The following is a 13578-nucleotide window of genomic DNA, read 5'->3' as shown; positions in this document are numbered from 1 at the left end:
GGGCCCCATATAGCACACTTTGTATGGGCCCCACATAGCACACTTTGAACATGCTGGGCCCCACATAGCACACTTTGTATGGGCCCCACATAGCACACTTTGTACAGGCTGGGCCCCATATAGCACACTTTGTACAGGTTGGGCCCCACATAGCACACTTTGTACAGGCTGGGCCCCACATAGCACACTTTGCACAGCCCAGCACAGCCCACCTTGAAGACAGAAAAGAGTGGCAGCATCAAACAACCCCAGGCCCACAGCAGTGGCCCAGGCTCCCATGGCGTAGCTCTGCATCTCCTTGTAGAAGTAACCAGCAAATGTGTCATGGTGTACCCACTTCATGCCATGCTTGGGGGCACCCTCACACTTTATTTGCTTCAGAGTTGAAGTCTAGCTAGAAAGCTAGCCAAAAGAAGTCCATGCTGGTTTTTCTTCAAGAACTGCCACCACACTCTAGTCTTCAGTCACCAGTGGCTCTATCTGCCTCATCCACTGAGTATCACCTTACCTCACACTCAAGATTGTCCAGGTCCACTGCGTTCACATTGGAATTAATGTTCTTGATAACTGCCCTTCTGCCCATCAACATCTTGCTTCCAAAAGCTCCCCATTCTCCCAACACACAGACTCACCAAGGTAGAGACAGAGTTTTACTACTGCTGTAATCCCCACATCTCCTCCCCTGACCAGCACGCCACAGGTCCTACCTACTGCATCCCATCTTCACCTCAAGGACTACTCTAAAACAGTAAGCAACCACTGTGAACCAGATGGAGAGCCCTGCTCAAGTACACAGCCTCCCAAGCAACAAGCCTGAAAGCAGATATCAGCTGTCACCGCTCTGGGTAAAAACCTGACATGCAGCACTAACCTGCATCTCCTTCCTCCTCACCCAGATTCAGCACAATGATGCAGATGTGCTTGCGCAGCTGGCGTGTGTTGGAGAACTTCCGGCAGCACTTGCTACACTCCAGGCTGCTAGGGGCCAGTCTGCTCCCTTCCTCTGGAGCCAGGGAACCGTCCTCAGTGGGGCTCACGAGGTTTTCTACCACCTCTTCTTCAGTGCTGGGCTTCTTTGTGGAACCCTTAGGCCTGCCCCTCTTTCTCTTCATAACCAAAAACTCTGTAAAAGAAACAACAGGGCAGGAGGCAGTCACATGAGGGGGCAAAGCAGGACAGTTACTTAACTTCTTTATGTAGGAATGGTCATGTGTTTTATTAAAATAAGAGGCCTAAAGCAGTTTCCCAAATTACCAGCTGCAAGCATCTTTAATGTTAATGCCGATGTATCTATCTACTAATGGTAATTGATTTTGCAATATCCTGCTTCAAGACTATCAAGTGGACACGGACTCCTTCAATAAAGCTGGAAGGGGCACAAGTTCATATCGTGGCTTGAAGTACACAAACCCCGTCCCTTATTAATCTCTGCTTCCACTTAAATCTAGTCCTCAGAACGTGCTTCAAGACTCCTTTGCAGAAGGGTTTCAGGGACTGCTGAGAGTGACACATTCCTAATGGGTTACACAACTATTCTGATTATGTCAAAGGCTCAAATTGACCTGACAAAAAGGAGAAAAAAATTATTATAATGTAAAAACTACAAATTACAGGGCGCAAGATAATAAAATATTTTTCTAGTTGCCTGGTGGCCTGGGTATTTTTAAATAGCATGATCAGAACTGCTTCAGAGTGAGTTCTAAACCTTGTTACAAAGCATTCTGGTCCATTAGTGCTTATCATGAAGACACTCATCTGCAGACGGAAGGTGGATTGAAGCAAGGAGCAGGGGAGTTGGTAGAATTGCATACACAATCATGTGAACAGGGACTGATCAGTTCTATGGATGTCATATGCCTGGGAAGGACTCTGAGACACTCCAAGAAGCAGTATGGCCCCAGACTGATGACACTCCAATGCTAGAGCTGTCACTGGACAACCCGTCAGGGTCAAAGGGTCCTAGGGTTTGGTGCCATCTTAAGAGAAGGCTTGGTTATGGAATGAGGAGGACTCTTCCTGCTCTCAATAAAGGTGCTACTAGCAAAGGGAAACACCAGCCACTTTATTCAACTTAGTACTGTGGAACCCTTTAATTAAGGGAGTCACCCAAGCCCATGAGGCAGGGAGGGAGATGGGAGTAGTCTGCAGGGCAGAGCAGCTTGACTGTGGTGCTCTGGCCAATGCAACCCACCTCAAGCATTCAGGGACACTGGACACTGGAATGGAACAGGAAACTTCCTGGAAAGGGAGCACCCTGTGGGACAGAGCCTCTGCAGAGATACAATGCCAACCATAGCACTGCCTGAACATCCAGGCTACAACCTAGGTGGTCATGTAGGTGGGTAGAAATGGGAAGAAACGGTGCATACAGACATGAAAACACACTAAGAGAGCAGACAAAAGCAGCCAACAGACTAAAGCCCTTTGGTCCCTTTGCCAACTCTAAATACCATCCACTAAGGACAGAGGCTGCATTTGAGGAGGACCAGCTGCTAGGCACTGAAGGTTCAAGGAAGGGATCCAGTAATGGAATAAGAACAAAGCCTTTACGTCAATGCCTTGCAAACTTCCTATCATTATTCTTTACAGCAGCATGTGCAACCTGAAGGAACAGCAATTAACACCCAAGAAGCAGCATTAGCAGAATCTATAAAAGACCCACCTCACGCCCACCAGCTTAGCTGCACGTGGCTCTTACTGAAGTCTGTGGCCCAGCCCTAACCCCATGGCTAGCAAGGTCCTGTTGTGCAGACAGAACTGCTCTCTGAATGCTCTGAGCATGCGGCTGTGTACTCAAGATAAATTAAACCCTTGGAGAGGTATGGTCTTTGTCTTGGGTGACCTCCAGGCCTTATATCCTTCCTGATAGGTGTGTCTATGTCTGCCTGAAAGCTTTGGCCTAGGTGCCATGTGAAAGGGACTTTTCAACATGACACAGCAACTCTGACATCTAGATGGACTGGAGAGAAAGGGCTTGGAAATCCCAGGAGGGTAGAGGTGACACAAGAGCAGTACGTCTTCCAGACTGAAGTGGAAGCTAGGTGCACTGAAAACGTGAGGGACTTCCCGAGTGAGTCTTGACCTCATTGTGCACCAAGGACGGGAGGAGGTGATGAGCCCAGCACTGTGTGGGAAACCCAAAAGTCCACTGAGAGCCATCCTGGTCCTTGCTTTAGTCCCACGTGTAGGTTCTTACTGTGTTCTGTAAGTTCCTCTAGCAAGTTGACGAACCTGAGGAAGACCACAACAACCCACCAAACTGCAGCTAGCCATTCGGAGGCTCAGCTGTGGCTGGTGGCTGGTAGAGAGCTGTGCCTTCACCTACAGGACTGAGATTCATTGTAAACAGTACCCCATGCTTTGACCAGGGATATCCAGGCACATATGAGCTGGGCTGGTATGTGCTAATGACACACAATGGGAGCACAGCATAACGAGCAACAAGGCAAACTGTGAGTCTCTCTGGCAGTAAACTGGGTGCTCTGTGCAGGCAGAATCCTCCTCCTGATTATGCCTTATATCCTTTAGCACCTTAGCCAGTGTCCTGACCTCACAAAGCCAGACGAACTGAGCTAATGAGCAGTGTGGAATCTGGTGGTTAAGGAAGAAATAAAATCAGCCCTGAAAGCTTCCAACACACAACAGCCAGCGACAAAACTAATCTTCCATCCTCTACATCCATAATTCAGATCCTCGAAACCAATTAGTTAGCTAAAAATGAAATATTCATAAATGAGCTTGGAATAATTTAAGTTCTGAAAACAAGTTGCTGCTGTCAACTACCCACATTTTCACGAAGAGCTGTGAATTCTGGAGCTGGGAAGAAAAGCATGTAGCCTCAAGACAAAGCATCAGAACAGACCTGGCTGGGTTCCTCCTCCTCTGTACCTCCCTGAATCCCTTGCCTCAGTCTTGTCACTGAGTTCCAGCCATTTGTCCTGAGTCTGCATAGGAAGTGACTCTGTCCACTCATTTCTGTTCTAGCCTTCTGTTCCAGGTTCTTCCTGCCACTGGTCTTGTCTCCTTATCATTTCCTGGCTCTGGAACCTCCTATTGTTCTGAACAAATCTGCCGTACAATCCTCAGACAAGGTATTGGGGAACACTGTTCACCAGAATGACATATCCCTTTGTCTTCTCAGAAGTGGAGCAGCTATGATTAGTCACACTATCCAGACCCTCTGAAGATTAAGGGTGTTACCATCCTTCATAGAAAGAAGGCTGAGAAAGGCTATTAACCCTCTCTTAGGATTCTGGCCCACTCCACCCTACACCAACGTCCCAGATGCACAAATCTGAGGAGGGGCTAGAGTACATGGAAGGTGGCACGTTAAAGGAAAGGTAGGCTCAATCTATGCAATTGTAGGGAGGTCATCACCTCCCTACATACAAAGTGTGACATTTTGGTAAAGTAGCTGTTTTTAAATCATGCATGCCCCTGTAAGTAACCCCTCCTCTGTGCTCCTATAAGTGAGTCCAGGAAACTCACTAGTTCACCAAGATAGACCTGGATGAAATCATATCTCTGGTATGTCATTATTATTCAATTCTGGGTACACAGACATTTGTTCTTGCCTCCCTAGGAAAAGTAACATAGCACCAGGCTTTCTCTTGGCTCTTTAGCACATCACACACACACACACACACACACACACACACACACACATGCACGTGCACACAGACATGAATACATGCATATACATACAGGGTAGGGGCCTCCACTCTCTCCTCTGGTTCCCCTTACAGTGTGCAGTGCAGTTGTTCAGAGTTTGCTAAACATGCATATTTAACCCTGTCTTCCCCCCTCCCCTCAAGTCTACTTCCTTCCCTGCAGGTCAGACCCCAATGTACATCCTAGAAGATGGCCCCATCCAAATCTTAGGCACCTTCTCCTTGACACTGCCAACAGCTACTGTGGCAGGACCAGCCATGCCCTCACTAGACTGCCACACCCACAAGTCCATGGCATGTGCACTCAACTACAGTGTCCTAAGTCCTTTTCCTCTCCTCCTACTGTAAACCCTGAGGCTTGAGCTGCCTTTTAATACCTGGGTCTTGCTGGTTCCTAAAAGAAGTGGAGAGGTGTAAGCAGGTAAGAAGCAAAATGATCACTGGGTGACAAGAGGCAAAGAGGCTTTTGGAGAATGAGCTGTGTCTTGTGTTCCAGGTTCCCAACAACAGAAAGGGCCAGAGCCATTGTGCATCTGAGCCCATGAGTTCAACTCTCTTTGTCAGAAAAATTAGTCTTGTAAATCCAAGGCTAAAAGCCCTAGCTTTGGTGGAGGTTTTCAAAATAAAACAAATAAACAAAAAAGCCTAATAAAATAAAAAAATGAATAATATAAGCCTTTTCTTTGTACATTGTTCCAAGAAAAGCTTGTGAGACTCTTTCCCAGCTAATTTTTCACTTTATTGTTATAAAAACTTTGTGAGATGTGTATATCAAACACAATTCACTCAGTAGGAAACAAACCAAGGACCCAGAGATTCCCGAGGCTTGGCACTTTTTCTAGAACCATTTGCTGGACATGCGGAGCTGGAAAATAGATGTCTTTATTCTCTGCCACAGAGAATAAAGCACCTCAGGAGTGGCTAATGATAGTCAACTGTAAACACCTGGATGGACCCAGTGTATAGCACAGAAAAAATGCTTTTGAGTTATGCAGTCCTGGATCCAATCCTTCCATCTCAAGTTTCTAAGCACACAGATGAGTCTCCACTGCTCAGAGCCCCTGTTATAAATGTGGACACTATAACAGTAGGCAGTGTGCTCAAGAATGGCTGACAGGATGGCAACTGTATGTTATTTTACTGTAGCCTTAACAGTGGCAATATCCTAGTTAAGCAAGTAGTACAGGCAGAAGTGACACTTTAATCCCAGCACTCAGCAGGTAGATCTCTGTGAGTCTGAGGCCAGTCTGGTCTGCAGAGGTAGTTCTAAGACAGCCAAGACTACACAGGGAAACCCTATCGCAGATTAACAAACAAAACCAAAAAACAATCGAACCAAAACTACCTTCCCAACCAGGCTATCATTAAATAGCATGCCTCCTAGATGCGCCTGCATCCCTGTTCACTCTGACTCAGTGGACGTTCTTCCTTGATTTTGTCTTTTAAGATAGCTCACACCCCAAGAACGCAAAGTGGAATTAAGGTCACACTGACTTTATCATGGCCACCCAGTGCTCTTCTATGGCACCTTGGTCTCTAGTCACTATAGCTCCAGACACTGGAAAATCTGGAAAGACTAACATTATAGGGCCCTGACAGTCAATCTCCCTGACATTCATTTCCAAAGCCCAGGAAGCGATAGGAGAAACAATGAATTATTTATCAGAACCTGGAGAGAAGGAACCTTTCAGGTTTCTGAAGAATGCCAAACTCCTCTGTGGGCAAAGACTGTGTCCTGTTCTACAGCACAGCTGAGGTATCTGAAGGCAAAGGCCAAAGCTGCTTGCTCCCATCAGTTTACTCAGTCATGCTGTGGAAAGGACAGCCATGGTTAATAACGCTGCTGTACAGTACAGAACCACAGGCACCATGGTGAGCAATACACAGGCTCTCCTTTATTGAATCCCCAGGGATGGGACGGCAGCAGCACTATCCCAATTACACAGTCAAGAAAACAGAGACAGTACAGGGTAGACAGATGGCTCAGGCATTTAGAATATCTGCAACTTCTTACAGAGAACGCAAGTTTGTCTCCTAGCGCCCACATCAGGTGGCTCACAAAGACTTGTAACTCCAATTCTATGGAATGTGATGTCCTTTTCTGGTTTCTCTGGGTACCAGCACACATGTGGTGCATAGATAATACATGTAGGTACATACATACATACATACACACAAAGACACACACACATATAAAAAGCAAATAAATAAATATATCTATAGGTTAAAAAAAAAAAAAAAAAAAACACTGAGACTTGAAAAAATTAGTTAGCCTGACCCAATGTCTCAGGACTAGTCAGTAGCAGTAGGGTCTGAACAGAACTGTCTGTCTTAGTCAGTGAACTTCATAACAATGTCAGAGCAATGTATTCATATATCATTGAAAATGGCTTTATCTGAAACAAAGGTCCAGAAGAGACAACAGAACTGTTAGGTTTCAAGCCTGGGACAAATAGCTGAGGTACCTATTTAACATAACAAAGCAGACAGTGGCCATCAGATTCCCCCAGCAGCCCTCAGTCCCTACTTTTCCTACCAGGCCCTCCTGGCTGGTATAACCTACACCTACCATAAACTTTTTCAGGCCAGAGGTTGGGATACTATTCCCTGTATAATCCAACCATTGTGGTTACTTGTTCTCGTCGAACCTTTTGGTCTCCTGGCTGCTGTACCTGGGTCCCCTCTCTCCCCTTTCCCTTCTCCTTCTCCTCACATGGCTCAGGGTCATGTCCACTCTGGACTGTCCCAGACATGTCGGCCTCTGGCTGTTCCCTCCCTTTTATCTATAATAAACCTTTTCCTCCACCACACCTAGCAGCAGTCATGTTCTTCCCTTTTTATTTATTGGTTTCGTTCATTTGCTGCTGAAACCTGGAACTAGTCATGTTCCTTTTTCTTTCTTTCAATCTTTCTCCCTTTCTCTCTTTCTTTCTGTCTTTCTTTTTCTTCTTTTCTTTCTTTTTCTCTTCTCTTTCTTCCTTTCTTTTTCTTTTTCTCTTCCCCTCTCTCTCTCTCTCTCTCTCTCTCTCTCTCTCTCTCTCTCTCTCTCTCTCTCTCTCTCTCTCTTTCTCTTTCATTTTTCATTCACCTGGTGCCAAAAACCTGGGATCAGTCATCTTCCTTCCCTTTTTAAATTTTTTTCATTCTTAATTCAATAACAGGTCTAAAGTTTTTGATATCAACTTCCCTAGGAAGCCTCCTTTTACCCCAAACCACAGCATATGATCGCCACTGGAGCAGCCCAGACTTCACACCCAAAAGGCACACAGCCACTGTATTCACAGTACCTAAGTACATATCATCCACCAGAGAGGAACAGCTAACAGACAGAGAGCACTTGGTACCCCACAGCACCTAGCATAGCAGGCAAGCAAAAAGCATGCTCATAGTCAATGGGTAGTGAATACACAAGTGGAAAGGAAGGAAAGATGAAAAGGAAAAAAATACATTTCCCTTGAGGGGTTGGCAAAGGGCTAGAAGATGAAATGCTGCTCTTGGAAGACTCATAAATTCTTCAGTAAACAATGACCCAGCTCTCAATGCACATAGGACCAACACACAGAAGCACTGCATATCACGGTCATACACACACACACCCACATGCACACGCACATACACACATGCACACGCACACACCAGGGAGAATGAGCTTGATACTTGATCCACTTGGTAATTTTGTTTTCTGGATCACAGCTTGGAACACCGCTAGAGACTTGATTTGCAGGAGGGAGGAGGTGAAAGGTCATTTTGCAGACCACATCCTTGGTGAGCAGAAAAGATTACAGGGCTAGCAAATAAAGCAGAGGGTTTAGGAGCCTTCATGTTATAAAGGGAGAGAAAAGCAATAAATCAATTACTACTCAGTTAAAGTTTTAATTAAACCATTTCAAGTATCTCTCAAGTTAAAATGAATTGTGAAGGTTAAACCTGGGTGGCAGCCCTTAGAGAGAAACTAAGCCTGGACAAGCTTCAGACTTTCACAAAGAGAAACACAAGAACACGCAGCTTGTAATAAAAGACTTTGGAAGAAATTTTCTCATTGTAAAAAGATGGTTTTAATTAAAGTCTTAAGGAATACTTTTTAAAATTAAACTATGCAAGCAATTAATCTATTAAATACAAAAGGACAAAATGTACTAGAGGAGAATTTAGTCAAAAGTAAATTGTATCACAGAGGAAAGTGACAGAGACCCAGCGAGGCAGTGACTCAGCCGCTGTCCTGTGCTGTTGACCCCTCGCAGTATAACAATGTTGTGCTTTCCATGATCACCATTATCCAGGACCAACTTTAATCCAAACATATCAAATGAGCAACATCAGAACTTGAGTCCATAGCATGATGAAATCTCTAGGTATCATCTTTTCATTCAGCATACATACACTGCATAGGCTACCTCCCTGTTAGTCCTTCCATGGTGACCTTGGTCATGAGAGTAACTACCCAAGGATCACAGTGCTTATGTTTAAGCAATCTTTATTCTACTTATGAATGGCCGCAAGTGCAAGAAGTGCAAGATTAGCCATGCTGGCAATTTCCTTGTAGACTATCATCTTAATTGTTCTGTATAATGTGACTGCTGCTAACCTCTCACTATGCTGCATATGTACGGAAGGCGGAGACAGGTAGGTCCTGAGAGTTTGCTCTCCATACAGTCAAATCAAAATGCCGAGCTCACAACTAAATGAGAGACCTGTCTTGAAACACTAAAACAGAGAGTGATAAAGGAATACATAACATCCTGCTACTGTCTCCACATGGACACAGAGACAAATACAGCACACACACACACACACACACACACACACACACACACACACACGCACTCAAAAATTTTAAATACAGAATTACATAGCTTAGCCATTCCATTCCTAGGTACATACTTAAATGAAATCATATATGCATTTGAAACGTGAGCAGCAATGTTCATAGAAGCATTATTCACTACAGCCAAAACTCACAAAGAAGCTAAATTGTCATTAACAATGAATGAATGGATAAAAGTGTGGTATGTCCGTGAAGTAAAATGTCATTCATCCATGAAAAGGAATGAACATGCTAGCACATAGATAAATCATGAAACTAGCACATTAAGTGAAAGGAGCCAGACACAGAAGGCCATGCTTTATGACTCCTGTTTATGTGAACCATACAGAGAGTATGGACATCTACAGGGACACATCAGTCAGTGAGTTCCAAGACACAAAAGCAAAGGGGAAAATGGCTGCTGAGTGGTGCAAGTGTTAGTTTTATTTTGCTTTACAGTGAACAGAATGATCTAGAACTGGGTAATTATAATAACATACACATTTTGACCATGGTTAAAATCATGGAAATATATGTCCTAAGGTTGTTAATATGGTAAAATTTGATGTCAGTGTTATCTCAAAAAAAGGTAAGTAAAATAGAATCAGCAATCTGAAAAATAGGTCACTAAATACTTAAAATCACAGAAAGAGACAAAAGCGTAGGAAACACTAAAATGAACATAAAGACATGGAGAGAACCTCACACATGCTCAGTTCAGCAAGCTTCAAGCATGCACTAACAGATTATTAGCATTTCCTCTGTTTCTTTTCGTGTCTGTGATATATCTTTCTTTAGAAAATACATAATTCCCTTAACTTTTCTTGACAGCATATCTCTTCTCTCCAACTTTTAAGCAATACACAACGAATACTATATACTGTGTATTTATGCAGGCTCTGCTTGGGCAAAGAAAGAGTGCACTCATTTAGAATTTTAGCAGGCCTATCAGACTGCTCTGTGAGACAGACTGCCCATTAACATTAAACCAAGATCTAGAAGCTTCTATTTTTCCATAGTTATATCAACCAAGAATACCAGTACATGTTTAAGAGCTTTCACTAATTTGATAATAAAAATTAAAATTATGTACAATTTTAATTTATTTATATTCTGTTGGTCACTAATGATGCTTCCTGGATATTGACAGGTGGGATGGCGCAGATCCTCTAAGAGACAAGGTGAGACAGCAAAGCTAACATCAAGAAAACAGAAGATGACAATTTCAAATGCTGACCCATTCACTTGGCACTTGGAGAGAGGATTCACTGTGTACCAGGCCCTGTACTAGGGCAGTGCCCTCAAGAGGGGAATGGCCCAAGGCCATCTTTGGAATAAGCGAAAGAGAGCATCACATACATAGTTAATACATGGCCAGGGGGCACTGCTTTGAGACTCAGAGTGGGGTTTTAGAGCTCAGAGGAAGGGGCTCTAACCCCATACATGGTTAATGCCAAGTCCTCCTGGGTCAACCCAAACTGATTAAGGCCAAAAACTATGCAGGAATAAACTGGACAAAGCCATCTTTCAGAAGCTAGCATCCCAGGCAAAAGGTTGACCTTTGCCTTCTGCCAATTGCTGCTTCCCCAGCAGCTAGATCTCAGATGATAAAGGGAGGAGTTGGGTATCAGAGATCAGTTATGGAGGGCCACAGCCAAAGACAGATCATACCATGAGGAAGGATGAGGTCTACTGTGGATAATGGCATCATTAGATGAGAAAGGGAAGGGCAGAAGTCAGAATATACATCTCACAAAAGACCCACACACACACACCTCCCTGTAAGCTCAGGGGCTTTACTGTCATTTCCCAGGTCTTGCTTATAAAAGAAACAAAACCGTAAAATTGTTTTCTGTTTGATTCATACTCCGTTTCATTTCAGTAAGAAGATCTTAAGCAACACTGATGAAAAAGAACTAAAGCCTTTGCAAAAGCTACTATCCCAGGCTGGCCATGGTAATCCACTGAGTCCTGTCTGCTGGGTGCGTTTGATAAAGAAACAACCTTCTTTCCTGAGTTGATGCCTGTTCAACCCAAACAGTCAAGGTGTTTCTTAGCTGGAACCTGTCCTCCTGGGAAGTGCTTCTGTGAATGGTCTGCATCCTAGGAGCTCCTCCCTGGGGTCAGGCAGGGAAAGGCTGGGAACAGGCTTCCAGTGCTTGAGAGAAGCAGTTTCTTCCAGTCTATGCAAGCTTTCCTTCTCTTCTTCTTCAAACCTTCATACCAGTCCCTACAGGTTGAGAAGTGACTGAGGATAGCTTTTCACTGAGTTGCTTTTCTGTGGGAGAGAGGACGATCTGTCCCAAGGCCTCTGAGGGAAGAGGCAGTACAGGCACTCGGCAATGGTGATGTTGACCCAAGGGAATCCCCCCTCCCCCTATGCCCATTTCAGGGGCCTGTGTTTCTTAGTTTCTCATCATGCAACATGAACATCAATACTTCTTGTTTCCCAACAACTTAATCATCTGTCAGACATATTTCTCCAGCACCCTAGGCCTTGGCCAGAGGGACTTATTAACGAAACATTTTTTGTCTGGAGTTTCTCCTTGTTAACAGTGTCCGACAGATGATCAATAAGCCAGACTGTTTTGAATGCCAGTCTGAATATTCCCAGGAAGGAACAACTGTACGGTGAGAGTGGCTAACGAACCCCTCAATGGGACATTTGCCATCCAACCTGGGCTTCTGCTTGGGCGACTGGCTGCTGTCCTTTATCATGTATAAAGGGTTTCTGGAGCATTTTTCTAAGTCTTGTTTGCAGCTGTCCCTCTTGCAGCTGTCCCTGCTGCACTATATGTTTTCCTTCTCGTCTACGGGGACCTAATTACAGTGCCTAGATGGCTTCTCTAATCCAGGGTGCCTGCTATAGCTGATAGCATTCAGAAATCGAGGTACAGCAGCTGCAGACAGATGTATCTCACTTTGCCCACTGACTGTGAACCTGAAAGACGCTGTGTGAATCTAAGACTCACAATCTGAACCTTCCTTTAGGTTTACAATATGGGTTTGGAGACACTGTTTCCAAGCTTTCAGAGGGTAATTTTATTGACAGTGTGCAACACCTACCTTCATCCTCACCTGTGCAGGACCTGAGGTACAGGAGGCACACTCTCAGATTTAATCTGAATATCTGTCTTCATTTCTCAGATAAATAAAGTGATGATTAGAAAATAAATATCATTTTCTTTAAATAATTCAGCTGATGGGTGCCAAAGCTGAACCACTCCACACTTGTCCAAGGTCAGACTCCTGTTTTTATTCCACTGGAACCTGCCTCAAACATACATACACACATACATACATATATACATACATACATACATACATACATATATACACATACATACACATATATACACATATACATATATACAGATAGATATACATATGTGTCAACACATATATAAACACATACAAATACACATACCTATACACACATGCATATACATTGACAGATATACATACATGCCTATATATACATACACATATACATACATACACACATACACACACACACATCACTGACCAGGTATTAGAGGAACACCTACAGAAGCTACTGGGTAGGAAATTCAAAGATCTGATCTTCCACCAGATCTACATTCAGACAATTATTTTGCTCTGGAGTGGATTTTCTAAGTTTCTGCTGTGTCCATGAACCAGAGAGCTGGCCTCACAGTAATCTAGAGTGTTCCTACATCACAAATCCCTACCCAGCGTGCCTGTGGTCCTTACCATCTCCACTCTTGCTTGGGTTGGGGTTCTCTGGAGTATTCAGAGGCCTGAGGGGAATGATGACATCATCCACATTGACCCCTTCTTCTCCATGCTTCTCAGAAACATGGGTCACAAGTTCTGACTGATTTGGTGAGAAAAGATTACAGCATTTACACATGAAGATGGCTGTGTTTTCTGCAAGAAAAAAAAAAACAGGAAGTATTGTTATTTCTCTGTCACATAAATAATGACTACTCCAAAGAACAGAGAGAGAGAGAGAGACAGAGAGACAGAGAGACAGAGACAGACAGACAGACAGACAGACACACACACACACACACACAGAGAGAGAGAGAGAGAGAGAGAGAGAGAGAGAGAGAGAGAGAGAGA

At 44.0% G+C, this 13578-nt stretch overlaps 1 protein-coding gene across 3 annotated transcripts in view; it reads right to left on the bottom strand.

The window, feature by feature from the left end:
* The window catches only part of Zfat (zinc finger and AT-hook domain containing), a 180356-nt gene that overhangs the window by 133648 nt on the left and 33130 nt on the right, over positions 1-13578 (bottom strand). For all 3 annotated transcript variants that reach the window (XM_028773252.1, XM_028773253.1, XM_028773254.1), the window contains exons 2-3: positions 13207-13383; positions 872-1123 (exon numbers count right to left, since the gene is read on the bottom strand). In XM_028773252.1, the coding sequence (XP_028629085.1) occupies positions 872-1123; positions 13207-13383 (429 nt within the window). The remainder of the gene's footprint in view (positions 1-871; positions 1124-13206; positions 13384-13578) is intronic.

This window comes from Grammomys surdaster, unplaced genomic scaffold, assembly GCF_004785775.1.
Source record: "Grammomys surdaster isolate TR1022 unplaced genomic scaffold, NIH_TR_1.0 224, whole genome shotgun sequence".
Classification (NCBI taxonomy): domain Eukaryota; kingdom Metazoa; phylum Chordata; class Mammalia; order Rodentia; family Muridae; genus Grammomys; species Grammomys surdaster.
The sequence above is the reverse complement of the archived record's forward strand: the minus strand, read 5'-3'. Positions and strand labels throughout refer to the sequence as shown.